The sequence below is a fragment of the Erythrolamprus reginae genome, chromosome 3, assembly GCF_031021105.1.
Source record: "Erythrolamprus reginae isolate rEryReg1 chromosome 3, rEryReg1.hap1, whole genome shotgun sequence".
NCBI classification, from domain to species: Eukaryota; Metazoa; Chordata; class Lepidosauria; order Squamata; family Dipsadidae; genus Erythrolamprus; species Erythrolamprus reginae.
In genome coordinates, this window is record NC_091952.1 from 130,435,646 (window position 1) to 130,457,614 (window position 21,969).

Sequence of the window (21,969 nt, forward strand, 5' to 3'; positions counted from 1 at the left end):
GTTCATTGACCCCAAATATTTTATTCCCTGAATACTGAGAGCTTCCAGGCATATACAGGATCAAGAAGCTGGAAGTATAGCTTTCTGTGTGCTCAGCATAAGAGTTATTCGTGAACATGAGAAAGGTAGGACTGGCAATATACAACTGTACTGTTGCCTGTCCTACCTCAAAGAATTGCAGGCAAACATTTGACCCATCTCTTCCAGATTAGAGATATATGTTACCTCTGTGTGCAAGAGTGCCACGAGGTTCCCCTCCCCAGCACCGTAACCCAAAAAAGTCTTGCCATACTCTACAGATAAAGAGGAGCTATGTAAACAGAGATGCAACTCTGGTGTGTTGGTTCTCCACAGACTTTTAAACTTTACAAAATTAGGATTCTATTTTGTGGAAGGAGCTCTGGTTGCAGCTCCAGTGGACCTGGACTGTGATAAATGGGCACAATCTAGATTAAACTCAGTTTGTTCAAAATATAATTGAAATGAATCCAGTCTGTATTCCTGTACATACACAGATTTCTTTATCGCATCAGCATCCTTGTGTTCTTGGGACGATTGCCATTTTAGGCAAAGGTCTTAAATTTCGTCTCTGATAATTCATATAAATGGAGAAGAGTATACAAAACTGACTGCTTACTGATACTTCAGAGAATGATCCTTGAGGATGACACATGAGCCACATTTCACACGAAGCAAAGGATAGGCTTGCAGAAGTTACCAATCAAAATTTGAAACAAATCCAGGATACTTTTTTTGTGTTATCCGCCCAGGTCTACTTTACAAAGTATTACTTTGCAAAACTCATAAAACTGTTGAACTTGGCACTGACCATTGCACTCACTTAATCCTTCCTTGCTGTGGCTTGATGATAAAAACATTACCTTTTGCAGTTCTACCAGCTTTAATTACATGAGGATGGGAAATTAGAAAAAAAGACTTAACCAAGCTTGGGTTAGGGGTGGGGGTGAGTGGCCTTTTAAGTGTCAGGATGGATTGTTCTTAAGAAAGCCTGTTCAGAATTTGGGGAGAACAGGATGTTTTTGCCATGTAAAAAAACAATCAGATTTCTTCTGAAATTTGGTAATTTCTTCAGTTCTTCAACTCCCAATTTCTTACCATTACTAAATGCATGTGCTTGTGTACGCGTGTTCATGTGTATAATAAATACATTTTGTCTGACCTATTTTACATTCTAGTACAAATAAAACATTCAGTTCATTAACTAATGGGTTACAGAAATAATCTGAACATTTCATTTCTTGTTTGTTCTCGTTCCATGTCCAATGAACGTTCCATTCAGCAAACATGTTGTCACCCTTCTCACTGGTTGTCTCCATCCTGGTTGGGAATTATGATGTCCCTTAGAAAGTTCTCGAACCGACCATTGTGAGCTTACTCTACTAATCAAGGGAAGTGAGTAGGTATTGCTTTGAAGAGAGAGACAAGTGGGAATGACTAATGGTAGATCCCAAATCTCTTAGTGGGTGGTGGAATTGTAAAGTGGTTTCCAAAAACCTTGAAATGCAAGATAGTTTTGTATTATAGATAGCCCTCTAGACAAGAACCGTCAGTGGAAATAACATGATCACTTTGCAGACTGAAATTTGCAGAACTCCGTCCTCCCCCCCTACCCCCCCCCCCCCCCCGGGTTACAAAGTTATAAATCTTTTGCTTCAAAGATCAGGAACAATGGTGGGTCTTGGACACATGTTCCATATTGGCTGAAACGCGTAACATTATAATCCCCACCCAACAAGGGGGTCCTGCTGAAGCACCTCTGATAGTGATAGACAGTGATCATACTTCAGTACTGAAAGCCCTCAGATTGGGAAAGGTCCCGTGGATGGCGCAGTGATGGATCACCGGGTAATTTTGGTGGGTTGCCAATTTGGCAGGCAGCCCTATATCCTTGCAGCATATGGGTGTGTAGGTGACACTCTCACCCCCATTCCGCACCATGTCAGCGGTCTGTATATAAAAGGGAGTCCCGCAGGGGGAGCAGACTGGGCCATAGTTCCGGTTACTCTGTTTGTTAAGCTCGCAGGGCGGAAAAGAGGAGTTGCCCTGCCCGTCCATGATACGACAGTTGCAAGCATTGCACATAATGTAGTGTGAGTGCAGGGGAAGGTTGACTTCTTCCTCCTCCGCTTCCTCCTCTTCCTCCTCTTCCTCCTCTTCGGCTTCCTGAGATTCATCTTTCTTGCAGCAATAATACTAAAGCAGGAGAGGAATATTTTTTTATTAGCACAGAAAAGGTTTGTTTCATAAATAGAGTAATACTCTGAGAGTTCAGAATATTAACACGCATTAAATTCAACAATTTTCACATTAGTGAGGCACACCAAATATATCAGTATTTCTCAATATTGCTGTCTAGAAATCTGGGAGTTGAAGTCCACACAGCTTAAACTTGCCATCTTACAGACACACAGAGGCACATCTGAACTACTGGCTGGGTCAACCCAAAAGACTCTTGCAGAATTTTGCTTTCACACTGACCAGTAGGAAGCTTGCAAACAGCACCAGTGTTCAAAAGTATTTTCTCCAGCAACTGGTATTGAGCAGCATATTCCTGGATAATTTGTTGCCATCATAAGGTAATGGCCATTGATAATATTATCTATGAATATATTCATTTTTTTTCTAATAAACTTATTTGCTGTGAAGAAACATTAAGTTAAAGGCCTCTACTTTTCTAGACCTCTTTCTAAAGTCTAGGCACAATTCACCAGCAGTGTAAGGAAGAAGACACCACTGGTCAGCTGAGGCCCAGGATAGTGAAAAGGGCAGGGGGGTGCAGATAGGTAGGTGGGAGAATTTGAAGCAGAGGCGAGCCCAGCAGGGCAGGGGAAACATGAAGTCCTTGCTTAACAACCATAATTGAGATTATCAGAACTTCTGTCATTAAGCAGCATGATTCCATGTTATATTGCCACTGTGCTTAGAGATGGAAATTCTGGTTCCAGTTAATGTTAAACGAAGACTACCTGTAGTTGGAATAAGAAAATAAAGTTGACAGTAGAACAGGACATTTAAAAAATGCAGTGTGTGAGTAACAAGAGCCGCTCCGAGTCGTCGGAGAGGGGCGGCAAACAAGTCTAATAAATAATAATAATTGTTCCAATCAATTGGAGAATGCTTTTCATGAGATGGCTGATATTGGGCCGGGCTGAAATTTCAATATCATAGACATTAGGAAGTTGCACATTGAAGGTGAATGGGAAGTATAGTGAGAGTCTATTCAAGGTGCATGGTAATATACTGAATGGGGTCAGCAAAGATTTAGGGGAAGTACAACAAAGCAAAGTGGGTGATGATTTTTACTGTAATAGCAGGTCCTAAAATAGTGTTGGAAGAGCAGCCCAACTCAACGCCTATTTTATTTGACTTCTATACATATTTTTGATTTTAGTCTTTACTCTTATTGCATTCCATTTTATCTTTGGTTGATTTTATCTTATTTTATCCTACATAACAGATGATAGAGAGGTGTATAAAATGAGACAGAAGGAGGCGAAACAGATAATATATGCTGCTAAAGCCTCAAAAGAGGAAGAAATTGCCAAATCTGTAAAGAAGGGGGATAAAACCTTCTTCAGATATATTAGTGATAGGAAGAAGAAAAACTGCAGCATCACGAAGCTTAGTACCGGGAATAATACATGCATTGATGGGAATAAGGAGATCGCTGACCATTTCAATAGCTACTTCTGTCCAGTTTTCTCAAAAGACACCTTACAAAATAATACTATAGAGGGATATAGCATTGCTTCCAGCTGTACGGATTCAGCTCCAGTGATCTTAGAAGCCGATGTCTTAGAAGAACTTGAACGGTTAAAGATAAATAAGGCAATGGGTCCAGATGGCATCCACCCCAGAGTTCTTAAAGAACTCAGATCTGTCATTGCTACCCCCCTGACTGATTTGTTTAACCAATCCCTGTTAACAGGAGATGTTCCTGAGGATTGGAGAATGGCCAGTGTTGTGCCTATCCACAAGAAGGGCAGTAGAGAAGAAGCTGGTAACTACAGGCCAGTTAGCTTAACATCAGTTATAGTTAAAATGATGGAGACTCTACTCAAAAAGAGGATAAATCAGTACCTAAAAAACAATAACTTAATGGACCCAAATCAGCATGGCTTTACTGAAGGCAAATCATGTCAGACTAATCTCATTGATTTCTTTGACTATGTCACAAAGGTGTTGGATCAAGGTGGTGCTGTGGATATTGCCTATCTGGACTTCAGCAAAGCCTTTGATACGGTTCCACATAAAGAGCTGATAGATAAATTAGTGAAGATTGGACTGGATAGTTCAGTGGATTTCAAGCTGGCTGAAGCATAGACATCAGAGAGTTATTGTTAATGGCGAGTATTCTGAGCAGAGACAGGTTACACGCGGTGTGCTACAAGGGTCTGTTCTGGGTCCTATTCTTTTTAATATGTTTGTGAGTGACATAGGGGAAGGTTTGGTAGGGAAGGTTTGCCTATTTGCCGATGACTCTAAAGTGTGCAATAGGGTTGATATTCCTGGAGGGGTCTGTAATATGGTAAATGATTTAGTTTTACTAGATAAATGGTCAAAGCAATGGAAACTTCAGTTTAATGTTTCCAAATGTAAAATAATGCACTTGGGGAAAAGGAATCCTCAATCTGAGTATTGCATTGGCAGTTCTGTGTTAGCAAAAACTTCAGAAGAGAAGGATTTAGGGGTAGTGATTTCTGACCGTCTCAAAATGGGTGAGCAGTGTGGTCGGGCGGTAGGAAAAGCAAGTAGGATGCTTGGCTGCATAGCTAGAGGTATAACAAGCAGGAAGAGGGAGATTGTGATCCCCTTATATAGAGCGCTGGTGAGACCACATTTGGAATACTGTGTTCAGTTCTGGAGACCTCCCCTTTGAACGGGTCCAAAGACGGGCTACAAGAATGGTGGAAGGTCTTAAGCATAAAACGTATCAGGAAAGACTTAATGAACTCAATCTGTATAGTCTGGAGGACAGAAGGAAAAGGGGGAACATGATCGAAACATTTAAATATGTTAAAGGGTTAAATAAGGTTCAGGAGGGAAGTGTTTTTAATAGGAAAGTGAACACAAGAACAAGGGGACACAATCTGAAGTTAGTTGGGGAAAGATCAAAAGCAACGTGAGGAAATATTATTTCACTGAAAGAGTAGTAGATCCTTGGAACAAACTTCCAGCAGACGTGGTTGGTAAATCAACAGTAATTGAATTTAAACATGCCTGGGATAAACATATATCCATCCTAAGATAAAACACAGGAAATAGTATAAGGGCAGACTAGATGGACCATGAGGTCTTTTTCTGCCATCAGTCTTCTATGTTTCTATGTTTCTAACCCACAATTCTGTCTTTCAGCTTAAAAGTTCTCAATGATGTAGGCAAGCAAAGGAGGCATAGAAAGAACCCAAGAACACTGAAAGCAGCCAAGGCAGCAAAAGAACTTAAGATTGATGAGCTCTTCGTGTCAAAGGCTGCTACAGAAAATCTAACCTTCTGGAATCTGATGAATTCAAGTGAACATAGCTGAAGTACTCTCCCTACAATCTGATGAAGCACGGAGCTCCTCTTTTTTTAAATGAAGGTGATTCTTTTATGGAATGAAGACTTTCTGAGAAACACTCCATCTGGTTACTGTGTTGCCCAACTTTTTGTGATTATGCCCTTAATGAGGATGAACCAAATGAGGATGTGAATGTAATATCTTCCTCTGATTGTTTCGGCTAATTACAGCTGGTCTTTGAGTTATTTATTTATTTATTTATTATTTAGATTTGTATGCCGCCCCTCTCCGAAGACTCGGGGCGGCTTATGAAGTTATGAATCTAACGGCGCCTGCCCATTCCATTCATAAGGCAAGGATTGGTGGGAGTGAATCTTATACCTTGGGACCACTCCCTTCTTTTGCCCATGCATTTGCTAATCGAATGAACAGTTTATTAAGTGCATATGAGATATTTCAGGGTGGAGAAGGCCATGGGGAGCCTAGTGATGGAATAGACCTGCTTAAATCCACCTAAGGACACCCCAACCTACTGAAATACCTAATGCTCCTCACAATTGCTTTCCCCACCTACTCACCCAACTTGCCATGCCAGGTCACTTAGCATGTGAAACTCTGGCAAGCTGTCTCCCCTCAGCCTCTCAGCCCCCCACCCTACAGCTCTGTTTAGGTCTGTGCAGGCTTCGCCAACTGCTTTGCAGGCCAAAAATTGGGGTTTGAAAGGGTGGGCCTGCCCCTCCAAAATTACGTTTGGGCTGTCAGAGTGCCGGGTGAGGCCTGCACAGGCCTAAACTGAGCCCCGTTTTGGCCAGCAAAGTGCAGGACGAATGTTGCAGAACCTCTGTGGTTGTTCCTAAGGGTGAACTGCCATGGTGCTGCAAGATTAGTAGTTTCAGGGCTTGTTCATAAACACTAGTGGGTGCTTATTGCATGACTTCAAACATTCTCTAAGGGAATGCTCATAACCCGAGGATTACCAATATCAGCGATGGCAAACCTTTTTCCCCTTGGGTGCCGAAAGATTGTGGGCATGCGCTTTTACGCAAGTGTGAGTGCCCATACCCATAATTCAATGCCTGGGGAGGGTGAAAACAGCTTGTTTCCCAACTTCTAGTGGGCCAAATAGACTCAAGTTTCACCCTTTCCAGGTTCCAAAGGCTTCCCTGGAGCCAGGGGAAGGTAAAAACGCCCTTCCCTCCCCCCCGGAGGCTCTCTGGAAGCCAAAATCGCCCTCCCAGAGCCTCTGTGCAAGCCAGAAATCAGTTGGCCGCCACACACATGCATGTTGGAGCTGAGGTAGGGCAACGGTTCACGCGCCAACAGATATGGCTCCACGTGCCACCTGTGGCACCCGTGCCATAGGTTCACCATCACTGACCTATATTGTCTTTCAACAGTTCACACTGTTATAAGTCTATTTGTGGAACAACAGCTATTTCTGTTAAAACAGATGATCTAAGGAAAACATTTGATGCTCACATTATTGTATCTTAATGAGTTTCCTTGATAGACTGTCTGACAGCTGTAAACCCAAAATCCCAGACCTCCCCCACCCCATTCCCCAAAAAGACTTTTGCATCACTTATCAATGAGTGCTATTGATGCAAGAAGATGGGTTCCCAGAAGTTCTGGCCATTTTTCTTTAAGCCAATTGTTGCATTGTCAGCCTTATAATGTTTATCCTGTTCTTTCTTTCTTTCTTTCTTTCTTTCTTTCTTTCTTTCTTTCTTATTTATTTGTTTGTTTATTTGTTTATTCATTCATTCATTCATTCATTCAAGTATTGGTTGTATACTAAGATATATCAATGCTTATATACATGATACTACTAAGAGAAGCATTAAGACAGGGGATGGTAGGCACGCTGGTGCACTTATGAATGTCCCTTACTGACCTCTTAGAAATATTAACTGGCTCCTCCATATGCATGGAAAGAATCCAATTGTTTTTCAGCAGTTCATTAATTCCATCAGTGTTACTAAAAATGAGGTCCTTTCTGGAATATTTTGGAATTTATCCCATTTGAGTGTTCAATAATTTAATCATTGAAAGACCTCTTTTAGACAATATTGCATCGGCTCATTCACTCTGAAACGCTGCCCAACTGGACAGTTGTCATACTTAATCTAATCTTATCACTAACCTTGAGAACAAGGAGTGTATTTAAATGTGTCCCTAACAGGTGAAAAGTATTCCTTTGCCCATTTCAAATTGAACTGATTAATTTGTATAGTGCATTGGCCAAAGAGATCATTCCCTTTAACAGTGAAAGGCTACCAAACCTAGGAAACAGCAAAGCTTCTTGACATTTAAATGAAGACTTTAATTCTGTTCACACTATGAAATACTAATCAAAACAACCAAAAACAAACATGACTTTTTATCTACACCAGGAATCTTAAAGAAGATGTCCTAATAGACATTCTATCTACCATATTTATCAGAATATAACATGCACCAGAGTATAAGATGCACCTTAGTTTTTGGGAGGAAAATAAGGGAGGGGGGAATCTGCCTACCAGGTATTCATCTGGCTAGCATCCTTAATTTGGTCAGCTTCAGCACATTATTTTATCCCCTGTATAGGGCTTAAAAAAACATTATGTAGCAATGAAAAAAAGCCTGCAAGCTGGTAAGAGCAGGGAAGATCATTAGCACCTCTCATTAGGGCTGTAAAAACATTCTTTGGGGGAGAGTAGCAATGAAAACAAGCCTGCAAAGACCTAGGGCTGGAAAACACTTTCTTCAGAGGATCTAGCCATGAAAAAAGCCTGCAAGCTAGTAAAAGCCGGGATGATCCTTAGTGCCTCATTAGGGCTGGGGAAAAAAAAGCTTCTGAAAAAGCTGCATTTGGAGTATAAGACACACCCAAATTTTCAGCCTCTTTTAGGTGGGGGGAAAGGTGCAGCTTATACTGAAAAATATGGTAACTGTTGTACATAAGATGCCTGCCCCTCTCCTAGTGAAGTCCTTCAAAAGCAAGACAAATAGCCCATGGCACCCATCAATGTGTGTCTCTGTGAATATGTAAAAAATATTGGTAATTATCTACAGTTTGGCATGAGAAATGACACATCTGTCATATATAAGGCATCCCTCACAGTACAATGATTTGCAGCTCCAAAGAAAGTCAGACAAGCATCAACCTTCAACCTGACTTTTACTGAGAATCCTTCAGGTAACATTCTGTCAGTCCTTCAAGGCTGATCAAACTAGGAATCCAATGTTATGTACATCAGAAACAATCTTATCATAAAGCTTGAGTGACAGAATCTTGCAAGCCAGGGAAAGAACTTCCCCCATCCTTCCCTTTAATCTTAATGCATTTTGATTACATTTCTAACTTGGAAATACTTCTCTTTTATATGAACATTACCTTGGTAGCAAGAATTTCTCTTGCCCCTCAAGATTAGCATTGTGTGAAACCAATGAAGTTCGGGTTCGGTGAACTCACTCGAACTTTGCTATGAAGTTCGGGTGAGTTCGCCGAACCCAAACTTTTGCTTGCAGCAAGCCACTGCGGCATCCTTTTCTGTAAAAATAAACAAGGAGGTAGGGAATTCCCCACATCCTTTTGCTTCCTTTTATTTTTACAGAAAAGGATGCTGCAGCGGTGCTGCAAGCAAAAGGAAGTGGGAAATCCCACGAAGGGATTCCGAGGGCGGGTCTTTGACGTCATGGAGACTCCTTCCTCCCCATTTCGGACGGCCAGGAAGTATTCTCTGTGACGTCAAAGCCCCAACCCCGGAATCCCTTCGTGGGATTTCCCACTTCCTTTTGCTTGCAGCACCGCAAGCAAAAGTAGGTGGGAAATCCCATGATGGGATTCCCCACACTCCTCACGGGCGGCAGAATTTCGCAATGTTCAGCTGAACCCGAACTTTACATGAACTTTTTAAAAAGTTCGGGTTTGGGTTTGGCATGCCGAACACTGCAAAGTTCGGCACAAGCCCAAACTTTGCAGGTTCGGTTTGCCCAACGCTACTCAAGACCATTCCTTCTGCCTTCTATAATTCATCATCTAATCCAGGAGTGGATTCTTATACCTGCCGCTACCGGTGTGCTGCATGCATAGCTTCGCTTCTCCAATGTGGGTGTGCGTCCCAGCATGTTTTTGCTTCTGCACATGCGCAGGAAGCAAAAATCTCATGAGGAGACACATGCATGCATGAGATTTCTGCAATTTTGTTGCTTACGCACATACTCAGAAGCAAAAAAATTGGCAAAATCTCTCTCTCACATGTCCCCTTGCGGGATTTTGCTTCCTGCACATGCACAGAAGCAAAAACATGCTGGGACACGCACGCACCTACGCAGGAGAAGTGAAGCTGCATGCGCAATGCAACTTTTAATACCAGGGCGCCGTCCTCAACCGTACTGGTAGCAACCTGCTACTGATCTAATCTGACGTAATGCTTCCATCTCCTGGTTTCTCAGGGGACTACGTACAATACTTCTTCTTTTATCCCGACCCCATCTTGTTACTAGGAATCGATTTCTAGATCTTAAAAGAAGTTACAGTATAAACAGGTAATAAAAAGGAAGAAACATCTCTGGGAACAACTTTTCCAAGCCACAAGAGATAAAATCTCTACTGCAGAGAATCAGGGAAATACTATGGAAACAGGCAAAGAGGACCGAAACATTCTTTAAGGCAAGGGTGTCAAAATGGCAGCCCCCACGCCAACCCTAACTCCGTGAATGGGAAAACTGCCTTTAAGGCAGTGATGGGCTACCAAAATTTTTGCTACCACATTGTGGGCATGGCTTATGCATTTTGTTTCAACATCTTTCAGTGCAAATTGGGCGCTCTGGGGTGGAGCTCTAAATTTTGCTACCGGAACTGTGTTCCTGACCGTTCCCGTAGGAGCCCACCACTGCTTTAAGGGCTGGAAAATAAACATTCAGAAGAAACTCTCTCTGAGTTACTGGGAAGGTGAAGCAGTCAAGCTTGCAAGATTTTATAATTACAGCCTATCTCAATTAAGTATCATTCGAGTCTTTTTCTAGATAGAATCTGTTTCCTGATCTGGTCTGCCCAGAAGGTCTGACCTTTACTCTAGTTTAGAAAATAATTACAAACATTTTAGCCAATAAGTTGGGCTGTCCTCAGCTCGCCAGTCCTTCATCTCAGTTACACCCACCCCACAATAATATTCTACCTTGGCCATCAGCCTTCTGACTAGAAATTGTTGAATCAATCAATGTTTTTATTTTTTAAAACAACCCTGATAGTAATTTGATATCTGCTGAATTGTTAAAAAGTAATGTTAATTGATTAATCTTTTTTCTGACCTCCATATCAATAATAGTTTCCATATGCCTAAATAATGGAATTGTTCTATTACTGTTCCCCTCTTTAAAAAAGGTAATACCATGGGCCAGTGAAGGTGCTACCAAAATTTTTACTACCACACTGTGGGCGTGGCTTATACATTTTCTTTCAATATCTTTGAGTGCAAATTGGATGCTCTGGGGTGGAGCTCCATTTTCACTACCCCACTGCTCCCCCACCCATCCAGGCAGTAGCCGACCCCTGCCATGGGCCCATCTAATTATTGCTCTATTCGTTTCCTCAGCTTTCCTAGTAAACTAGATGCACCCTTCTTGTTTCATAAGCTTTTAAACTAGTTAGACAAGGAGAAATTTCTTGCTAGCTTTAGGAAAGGCACATTGGCTAGGGATATATCTTCCCTCCTGCAGTTTGGGGCAGAGAAATAAATGTTGCCCATGCACTCTCTTTATGTGTTGCCTTTATCGATCTAAACTCAGCATTCGATTCTATACAGTACCCGGAGAAAGGCTTTGGGTGAAAGTGTAATAATCACACCGGGCAACGCATCTTTTCAAAAGTTTTGCTTCCTGAAAAATCATTGGTGATTATGATAGATCCCTTCAAATTGAACACAAATATAATTTCAGAGTGATTGTACGACATAGGAATCTTGAGAAATATATAATGAACCGACAATCTTGTTTGTCTTTTGATTTCAAACAGCATTTCTTCTGCTGCTAATGACCTCCGGGCTTTCTGCCAACCTTCGTAAGTCCCAGTGAAGGATATCGGGTAGACTAATTTGGACTGTTCGCCTTGGTCTCTTCAGCCTTGAAAGACGGCGTTTAAGGGGTGACTTGGTCAAAGTGTATAAAATCATGCATGGGATAGAAAAGGTGGATAGAGAAAAAATCTTTTCTCTATCACACAATACTAGGACAAGAGGGCACTCCCTAAAGGTAAGAAAGCGAGGACAAATAAAGGGAAATATTTCTTCACCCAGAGGGTTGTTGGTTTATGGAATTCACTTCCAGAAGAGGTCATGACAGCTGTCAGCCTTGATAGCTTCAAGGCAGGATTAGACAGATTCATGGATGCCAAGTGTATTGGTGGTTATTGAAATGGATGTCTATGTGCAGCCTCTATGTTGGTTGAGGCAGGCAGGATTCCCTTGAGTACCATTTGTTGGGGGTCAGGGGAAAGGGAGGGTCTTGCCTTCTCTTTCTGCTCAAGATCCCCATGGACAATTGGTGGGCCACTGTGTGACACAGAATGCTGGACTCGATGGGCTTTGGCCTGATTCAGCATGGCTCTTCTTATGTTCTTATGCTTTGTTTTGTGCTTGGATTCTGGCCAATTCTTGTGCACCAAAATGACTTATTTATGATTTCATGAACTTTGAACAGACACAACCGCTAAGAAAGTATTAATAGTTTTAATAGTAGAAAACAACTTGTGTCCAGAACAGTTTGTGTGTGCATATTTCTTGGTGGGCTCGACGCTGGGGCAGAACACTTTGAATCACTTGTCCCTGATGACATATCTCAGGGATCCTCAAACTTTTTAAACAAAGGGCCAATTCACGGTGCCTCAGACTGTTGGAGGGGCGAGGGGGACTGACTGGGTGGGTGTGGCTTGGTCCCTTAAACAATGCAGACAAATTAAACTTTAATTTGCTTTGCTCCTGAAGTGTTTTATTTCTTTTGTTTGCATGTTGCTCTTTTAGTTGACTTTTCTTTTTACTAGATCATTTTTTTCAGTTGTTTTGGAGTCTAGTGGTCCACTTCAGAAAACTCAAGTTTTGCAGTAATTCTTCTCAGCCTCAAGGAGCTTAAGAAACCTTTCTCTGTCTCTCTTGTCTGTCTGTCACTCCCTTTCTTTCTCTCGCTTCTCTCTCTCTCTCTCTTTCTGTCTCTGTCTTTCTTTTTTCTCTCTCCTCACTGTCCCTCTGTCTCTTTCCCTCCCTTCCTCCGTCTTTCTCTGACTCTCTCTCTCTCTCTATCTTCTGGAGGCAGAGGAGATGAAAAATAGGCCATTTTGCCCAGTTTTTGGCCTCCTTGGGTATCTGTACCCCATTTCCTCCCTCCCCTGCCTCTAGCAGCATTCTGCAGGCGAAAAACAGGTAAAAATGGTCCTTCTCTCAGAAGTCTGCAGGCCCTTGACGATTACTGCAGAGAAGAAATGCTGATATTTAAAACTAAAACCATGTTTTTTCCACCAAAGAAATTGATATAGAAGTGGGTTCCTCCCAGTTCAGATCGGTTCTTTAGAACCAGTAGCGGGAATTCCCTCTCCTTGCTGAACTAGGAGCGATGGCTGGCTGGCCATGCCGCTGGACCAGCTCTGTCAGTATTGCCATATGCGCTGCCAAATTTCTTTTTGCTTCTGCACATCTGAGTTTTCAGCACTGTGCATGCCTGTGCGGCTGTGCAACAGAAAGCGAACCGGCACCAAAGTAAGTTAGAATCCAACTCGGACTGATATGTCATAAACATTGGTAGCAGATAAATGATAATACTATAGATCAAGTTTAATCTTTTAGGTATCTCTGCACAAGTTTCAACACTCAGGAAACTGGTAGGAACAAATTAAATCTATTTCTGAAAAGGCCAGTAATAGTGGCCTTTATATCATAGCAAGGAAGAACATACCTGTCATTGTAAGACCTTCTAAAGTTAACCTATCTCCCAAATAGTATACAGGTCACTATATAACTTACTTACTCATCCACTACAACCTAAACCCCCTAAATATAGGATAGAGACTAAATTCTTCAAAGAGTGTCTTTGAAGCTCGTTGCTATATTCCAAAAGCAGCATTTTGTTCACAAACTAGTTTGATTTCCTTGGATTTTAGGGCCTTTGTCTACCTATGGCTTAATTAATGTCATCATTTCAGTTTTAGCACTTAGGTTCTAGTTTTAATGTTCTGCTATTCATCTTCACTATAGTGTACTAAATGCCATACATACTCCTGAGGATATCTTAGAAATGTTTTAAGCTCTAAAGACATTTTATTGCTCTTTCTAGATACTATCTACGCTTTCTTTGCTATATCTGGGCTCCTGGCACTTTGTTTTTAAAATTCTTTTTATAATGGTTGACTGTACAATTTGCTAAGTTGTCTAAGAACAACAATTAGATTTGTGGCTTAGCTAGTATTTTACCTAGTATACCATCCTCATAGCTCGTTCATTAATTCTGCTCCAGAACTCTCCATGCATTAAGCTGCTCTTATTTTATAGGAGATAAAATCTTGTGTTAGACCAGAGAAACATGCAAAAATGCTTCATTTGCTCTATTGCCCTGGAATACATATATGTCTCATACACTGGAAGGAGTCTTACCTGTAACCTACAATAGCAAAGAACTGCAATGATACACAATAAGATGACAGTTGCTAGTATTCCGCCAGTGATGACAACAGTTCCTGCTGTCATCCGACCGATTCTCCATCAAATTCTAGAAATGGAGAAAAGACAAGAGAGCTAAGCTAATAGAATCAGTTATAAGAATTCAGAATCCCTCCAGCCCTGAGATCCCTATTTCCCCTGATGTTTTTGTAGCCTTGTAAACATAGCTTTAAAAATAATCTAAATATGATTTTCATAAAGCATCTTGTTTAACTGGTTAGTCAACAGCTGAGTTGGTTAACATTCATTAACACTCTTCAGCTAGGGGTATGTTTATTTGGTTGCACAACTACATTGATTGTTTTATTGTTAAAGAGGTAATCTCTGACAATTAATCAATACATTTATAATGTATGTTTCCTTCAGTATTTTCAACACTGGTCTATCTCTTTCTACTGACATAGCATAGCAAATGAGTTGTTAACCTGTATTCCTTTTAAACTGAAGGGGGGGGGAGGAATCAGCACATTGAGCCTGAGCATTATTTGTAACAATCCCCCATCTCTGTCTTTGAATATGCTGCTTTGGTAGTAGGAGATGGGGCAGTGTTGAAAAGAGAGTACAGAAAGGGAATTATCACTTTCAGCTTTCTCCAAAATGAAAGAAGTATCCCTTATTCCTAGGTGAGTAAAAGAAGATTTTTGTCAACCTCTTCTTACATACAAAAAGGGAACATTTTGTATGCACTTGATTTGTGCAACTCATTTATTTGTGTGGGCAGGAAAAACAAATCATAACATTTGGACATGCCAAAGTATTAATTCAGGAAGCAATTTGCTTTTGTTGTTGGTTTCCTACTTGCATTTATAAATTGAATTAAGATCAAAGCATCTAGTTAAATGTCATTGTATGAAGCTAGACTCAGAAGCTTCTAAGAAGCCACAAAAAGCAAGAACTCTTCCTTAGTTAAGTTAAATGAGTTAATTGAGATAGGCTCAAAGTACAGAAGGATCTTGACAGACTTGAACATTAGGTGCAATCTAACAAAATAAAATTCAATGGTGAAAAAAGTAAGGTTCTACATTTAGGCAAGAAAAACAAAATGCACACGTACAGTATATGCAGTAACTTTCTTAACAGTAGTAACTGTGAGAGAGACCTTGGAGTCCTAGTACAGTGTTTCCCAACTTTGGCAACTTGAAGACATTTGGACTTCAACTCCCAGAATTCCTCAGCCAGCAGATGCTGGCTGGGGAATTCTGGGAGTTGAAGTCCAGATATCTCCAAGTTGCCAAGGTTGGGAAACACTGTCCTAGTAGACAACCATTTAAATATGAGCCAGCAGTATGCAGCAGCTGCCAAAAAAGCCAACATAGTTCTAGGCTGCAATAACAAATGGATAGAATCAAGATCATGTGAATTGTTAATACAACTTTATAATGCCTTGGTAAGACCACACTTGGAATACCGCATTCAGTTTGGTTGCCACGATGCAAAAAGAAAGTTGAGACTCTAGAAAGAGTGCAGAGAAGAGCAAACAAAATAATTAGGGGACCGGAGGCTAAAACATATGAAAAACGGTTCCTAAGAGGTCAGTAAGGGGCGTGCATAAGTGCACTAGTGTGCCTTCTGTCCCCTGTCCAATTGTCTCTCCTTATCTCATTTATCTTTTCTTCCTTTCATATATGTTCTCCTATATTTTTATAGCTTTTCTTCTATCCTTTTCTTTATTTATATTACTACATATCTATTCTCTTCAATGTGTATTATGTATTGGACAAAATAAATAAAAAAATAAGAAAAATAAAAAGAACTATGTCTAGTTTAATGAAATGAAGGGCTAGGGGAGACATAATAGCAGTGTTCCAATATTTCAGGGATTGTCACAAAGAAGAGGCAGTAAAGTTATTCTCCAAAGCACCTGAGAGTAGAACAAGAACACCTTGTTCCGTGGAACAGCTTGCCTCCAGAAATTGTGAATGCTCCAACACTGGAAGTTTTTAAGAAGATATGGGATAACCGTTTGTCTGAAGTGGTGTAGGGTTTCCCGTCTAAGCAGGGGATTGGACTAGAAGACATCCAAGGTCTTTTTCAACTCTGTTATTCTGTTCTATTAATTCTAGCAATTTGTATTCTGACATATTTCTTTGAACACAGAGATGCCATTTCACTATCAGGGACAAGAAACTTATCAAGAAGACAGATCTCTTTTCAAGCTACTCCATTTTGTTCGTTCTTCTTTCCAGTTTCCAATTTGAGTGAAACATAGAAAGCACATAAAACTGGCAACAGAAAAAAGACCAAGGGGTCTATCAAGTCTACCATTTAAGATTTTTCTTTTTTCTTTTGAATTAGTTAATTATATTAATCCTTATTTTTTATTTATTTATTTCCTACTTATTTTTTGTCAGATGATGGACATGTGTTTATTCCAAGCATGCTTAAATTCACTTATTGATGATTGATTTGCTATCTTTGCTGGAAGTTGGTACCAAGCTTCCCTATTCTTTATGCAAAGTAATACTTTCTAATATTACTTTTGAAATCCGAGTCTTTGGAGAGGGGCGGCATACAAATCTAATAAATTATTATTATTATTATTATTATTATTATTATTATTATTATTATTATTATTATTAACTTTCTTTCTGTCAGCGTGAGCTCTGTTTTTGAAACAGGCTCGTGTTTCTTCCCCTCTCTCAATTATTATTATTTTCCTAAATCTGCAAAACATTTCAGTCTACTAATATCTCTTGTGTAGATGTCATTTTGGTACATGCTGAGCCATATCCAAATAGTCACTTTTCTGCCCATATATAGACTTTGAATTGAATAACATAACTGCAGCAAGCTTATCCCCAGTGAATTTTTAACAGCGACTATTAGTGCTTATTTCATTTATAAATTTATTTTTACATTTATTTTAATTTTCTGGAAACTCTCAAGCAAAAAGAAAGTGAGTCAATGCACATACAAAATAGTTAAAAATACTTACGTTCAGTGAAGGGTGTATTGGACCTATGAAATAAAATAAAGAAGGAAAGTGATTAAATTGTTCACATTCTATTTCTCAAGTCCATAATTGGTTCAAAACACTTACACACACACTCTTTATATAAATTTGCAATAATTTGCATAATTTGTTCCATACTAGTCATATAATTTTATAACTTTAGCTAGACATGAAAGCTTCATGCATGTATGCATGAACTACCGGTACATATTTATTCACATCTTTTTTGGTCTGAAAACCCTTCTAATGTCTGGAATCAGCACTTCTGATGATTGTGATATTTATTGTCTTCTACCAAGTATTCTTCCCTCCTGGTTATTCAGAGAAAACTCTGGGTAACATTAAACATAGAATGTATAGTTTCTATATATATTAATATACATTATATATTAATGGGGATGAGAAGTCATGGCAGAGAGATAAAAAGCAATCCATTTATGGTTTATGTCTTAGGTTAAATTATGTGGTCTATGTTATTGTATAGTTTTATGTATGTTTGACTTGTATGTAGTTTTTTAATAAAATCATTCAATTTAAAAAAAAATCAAACTATTTAATTTGAAGGAAGAAATAAATACCTTTTCCCTTACCTGGAAATAAACATAACAATGGAATATATTCCATATTTATTCACAGAAATAAGAAGAGACAGATCTAGGGTTTTCTGCCTTCCGTTCCTAAATCTTCTAGATCTACATTACTGTAGACATCTAAAATTAGTTTCTTGTGGCAGTTGTCTTATTATTTATTTATTTATTATTTAGATTTGTATGCCTGCTTAGGAGGATAAGTAGTAGGTTTCTAATCAAACAAGATGCTCTCTCGACTTTCTGTAACCATTCTTCATAGGAGATTAACTCTAGCTAATTAACTCTGATGAGTCTCGATGGTGCAGTGGTTAGAGTATAGTACTACAAACTACTGTACTTCTGCTGATCACTGGGTGCTAGCAGTTTGGCAGATCAAAACCCACCAGATTCAAGGTTGACACAGCCTTCCATCCTTCTGAGGTGGGTAAAATGAGGACCCAGATTGTTGGGGGCAAGAGGCTGATTCTGTAAATCGCTTACAGAGGGCTAGAAAACACTGTGAAGCAATATATAAGTCTAAATGCTAGCATGCAGATCATTTTATTTGCCTCTTCTCCAATTCTTGATAACTTTTCTGAGGCTTGCCTTTAGAGGATCATTTAGAGTAGGGGTCTCCAACCTTAGCAACTTTAAGACTTGTGGACTTCAATTCTGGGACTTCAAGTTCAGATATCTTAAAGTTGCCAAGGTTGGAGACCCCTGCTTTATAGACACCCTGAAATACACATCAACCTGATTTCTGCAAGAGACAAAGCTCCTCATTTCTTAATGAGTCTTAGAGCTTACATAAAGAAGAGAGTTAGGAATGATTCCAAGATCTGATTGACTTGAATAGAGCTTACACTGAACATTCGGGCAAACTCCATGGAAATGAGTGGGAATTATATCAGTTTGTGAGAACAGTGGCTTTTAGAAAAAACTCACAAGGAAAGTTATAACTATAGCCATAGCAATAGCACTTAAAACTATATACCACTTCACAGTGCTTTACAGCCCTCTCTATGTTGTTTACAGAGTCAGCATATTGCCCCCAACAATCCTCCAGCAATCTTCACTTTACCAACCTCGGAAGGATGACAGGCTCAGTCAACTTTAAGGATGGGCAGAGTTAGCCTGCAAAAGTTCCTCCTGGACTGGATTAATTGCTCTTGGCCATATCTGGCCCAGGGGCCAATATTTCTCCATGGACCACCAAAATTTTCTTGCAGATCACCAGTGGTCTACGAACCACAGGCTGGTGACCTGTGTCCTAGACTCAAGCTTCAACTTCCACACAGAGCGTTGCAAAAAGTCATCAATACATGCAATTTTCAAGGGGGGAAAATGAATCTGTCCAGAATGGATTTTGATCATTGTATTTCTTTATACCAGTGATTGGGAGTCTTTTTTTTCCCCTCGGGTGCCAAAAGGGCACACATATGCGAGATAGCATGTGTGCGGGTACCCACACCCATAACACAATGCCCTCCCCTCTGTGCATGTCTGCTGTCCTCCACATGCACACAATCCCTGCACTCTCGCTCCTGCGCATGTACATAGGCCTCACTGAAGGTTCTGGACTTCCGGAAGGCGCATTGGGCTATTTTTTGCTCTCCCCAGGGTTCCTGAAAGCCTCCTGAAGCCTGGAGGGAGTGAAAAATGACCAAACGGGCCAAACGAAAGTTTGGAAATGAACTTCTGGTTAGACCATTGGGCCTTTTCCCCCATCCCCAGGCTTCAGGAGGGTTTCCTGAAGCCTGGGGATGGCAAAAAATGACCGTAAAGGCCAAAAGTCTCCTGATCAGCACACACATGTGCTCTGGAGTTGACATAGGGCAATACCTTGTGTGTCCTCAAATATCGCTCCATGTGCCACCTGTGGCACGTGTGCCATAGGTTTGCCACCACTGCTTTATACTCTATCCCTTAATTGCAAGGTTAGTACAGTGGTACCTCTACCTAAGGCCTCTACTTATGAACTTTCCTAGATAAGAAACGGGTGTTCAAGATTTTTTTACCTCTACTCAAGAACCATTTTCCACTTACAAACCTGACCCTCCAAAACTGTAACCGGAAAAGGGAGGGAGAAGCCTCCGTGAGGCCTCTCTAGGAATCTCCTGAGAGGAAACAGGGCCTCCTTCCACCCTCCCCGTGGTTTCCCCAATCGCACACATTATTTGCTTTTATATTGATTCCTATGGGAAAAATTACTTCTTCTTATAAACTTTTCTACTTAAAGAACCTGGTCATGGAATGAATTAAGTTCGTAAGTAGAGGTACCACTGTAATAATAAATAATAATTTGTTAGACTTGTATGCCGCCCCTCTCCGAGAACTCGGAGCTTAGTATTTAAGTTTAGTATTTTTATCATAATTCATTGGGGTCACCAAGTGACCAGACTCAATTGTATAACTGTTTTACGGTGATAGAACAAGTCACTGTTGTCATTAATTGAATCATATAGTCGTTAAGTGACCCACTTGATCATTAAGCAAATCCAGTGTATCCAGCGTATCTTTTGTCAGTTTCTGCTGGAAAATGGCTAAAAAAGGTCACAAATCTCAGTCATGTGGCTCTGGGATGCTGCAACCAGTTGCAAATACAAACCAGTTGCCAAGCATCTAAAATGCAATCGCGTGAACGTGGGGAGTGAAGGGAGGATGACAGATGTAACTTTGAAGATGGGCCCCAAGTAACCTTTTAAAAAGTCAATTGAAACTTTGAACAGATGTTAAACGAGGACTTCCTTTATGGATTTTGGCTTAGCCAATCAATTGAATGGACTGATCTATCAAAATATTATAGAAAATTGATTCTCATATAAGTTTTGTTTTAACTGCTATGAGGTTAAGGAGTGTGCAGAACCCTTGAGTTATCAAGGACATGCACAGAGGAAAACATGGGATTCCAGCAGATATCCAGGAAATATGAGCAATTATTCAGTCATACAAGACAGATGCATTAAAGTGTATAAAATAGTGTTTACTTTATTTATTAATTGGATTTATATGCCTCCTCTCTCCGAGGACTCGGAGTGTCCTATTCAGAAATAGCACAGTCTTACATATCAGACATACATTACAGCTTACAAATACATTAAACTACCATCGAACACACATAACCTACTACATTAATCACAATGAATCAGCAGAAAGAGCAGAGAGAGAATCATGCTTTCTGGCTCCCTCTTATGGCAATTTGCAACACTACCTCTTAAAGCTATACTACTTCAATACAAACCAACATTCATTGTTAGCTTGTTTATATATTGCAAATCCAACTGTCTTATACACAGTATTAACATATGGTTAATAATTAAGTACTAGATCATTCATTCATGAATTTCTTCAATCTTTTTTTTAAAATACTGTACCATAATACTGTCCCTAAGCCAGTTATAAACCCTTGGAATAAGATTTTTCTCTAGCCTGAATCAATGCCTAGTCAACATCATATGATGACTCTCCCTTGCCCCATTATGACCCATCAGGAAATAATAAAACTCCAACCTATTTTTTCCTGGTCATTCCATAATACTGTCACTAACAGAAACAGGAGAATCTGAAGCCTCCTCTTAGTTACCATGACAACTTAAGTCCCCATTTCTTTTGGGAAGCTGAACTTCCCAAATTAGCTCTCTGTGCACTAGAAGGCCACTTCCTTCAAGAAACCAGAGCTGAAGTATCTGGAGACAATTCTATTCTTATCATTCTTTCCAAAGAGGAGTTGACCTGCATGTTTGGCTGCCAAAGGAGCTTTGCATAGAGAAGAATCAGTTCCTTTGGCTTTAGATGTCTGTTTCTCTAAAGGAAAGAAGACTCTTCTTGAGAAATGGGTGAGACCAGTAGTGGGTTGCAGCCGGTATGGCCCAATACGGCATCCTGGTAGGGAAAATGGAGATGTGCGTGCAGCTCCACGCCAACGTGAGATTTGGATTCTGTGCATGCACAGGAAGCCAAATTTTGCATGGGGACACTTGCACACAGGAGATTTTGCAGATATTTGGCAATTTTTTTGTTTCCGTGAAGCAAAAAAATGCCAAAAATCGGAAAAATCTTGCATGCGCAAATGCCCTCATATGAGATTTGGTTTCCTGTGCATGTTTGCGTGCCAATCACTGGGAGGGCACCGGTAGAGCTGGTGACAGGGAACCTCGGCCTCAGTGAGAAAAATGCAAATTGGACATGTTAGGTGTGCAACAGAGCCATTTTTCCAATCTCACACTACTTACCAGAGCT

At 40.2% G+C, this 21,969-nt stretch overlaps 1 protein-coding gene across 5 annotated transcripts in view; it reads right to left on the minus strand.

Annotated features, from left to right (window-relative positions):
• Window positions 1-457: 457 nt before the first annotated feature.
• LOC139164480 (protein FAM163A-like) overlaps window positions 458-21,969 on the minus strand; it is a 109,192-nt gene continuing 87,680 nt past the window's right edge. For all 5 annotated transcript variants that reach the window (XM_070746662.1, XM_070746661.1, XM_070746664.1 and 2 more), the window contains 3 exons: window positions 17,144-17,166; window positions 14,143-14,257; window positions 458-2,214 (listed from right to left, as the gene is read on the minus strand). In XM_070746662.1, the coding sequence (XP_070602763.1) occupies window positions 1,798-2,214; window positions 14,143-14,235 (510 nt within the window). In that variant the 5' untranslated portion in view covers window positions 14,236-14,257; window positions 17,144-17,166 and the 3' untranslated portion in view covers window positions 458-1,797. The remainder of the gene's footprint in view (window positions 2,215-14,142; window positions 14,258-17,143; window positions 17,167-21,969) is intronic.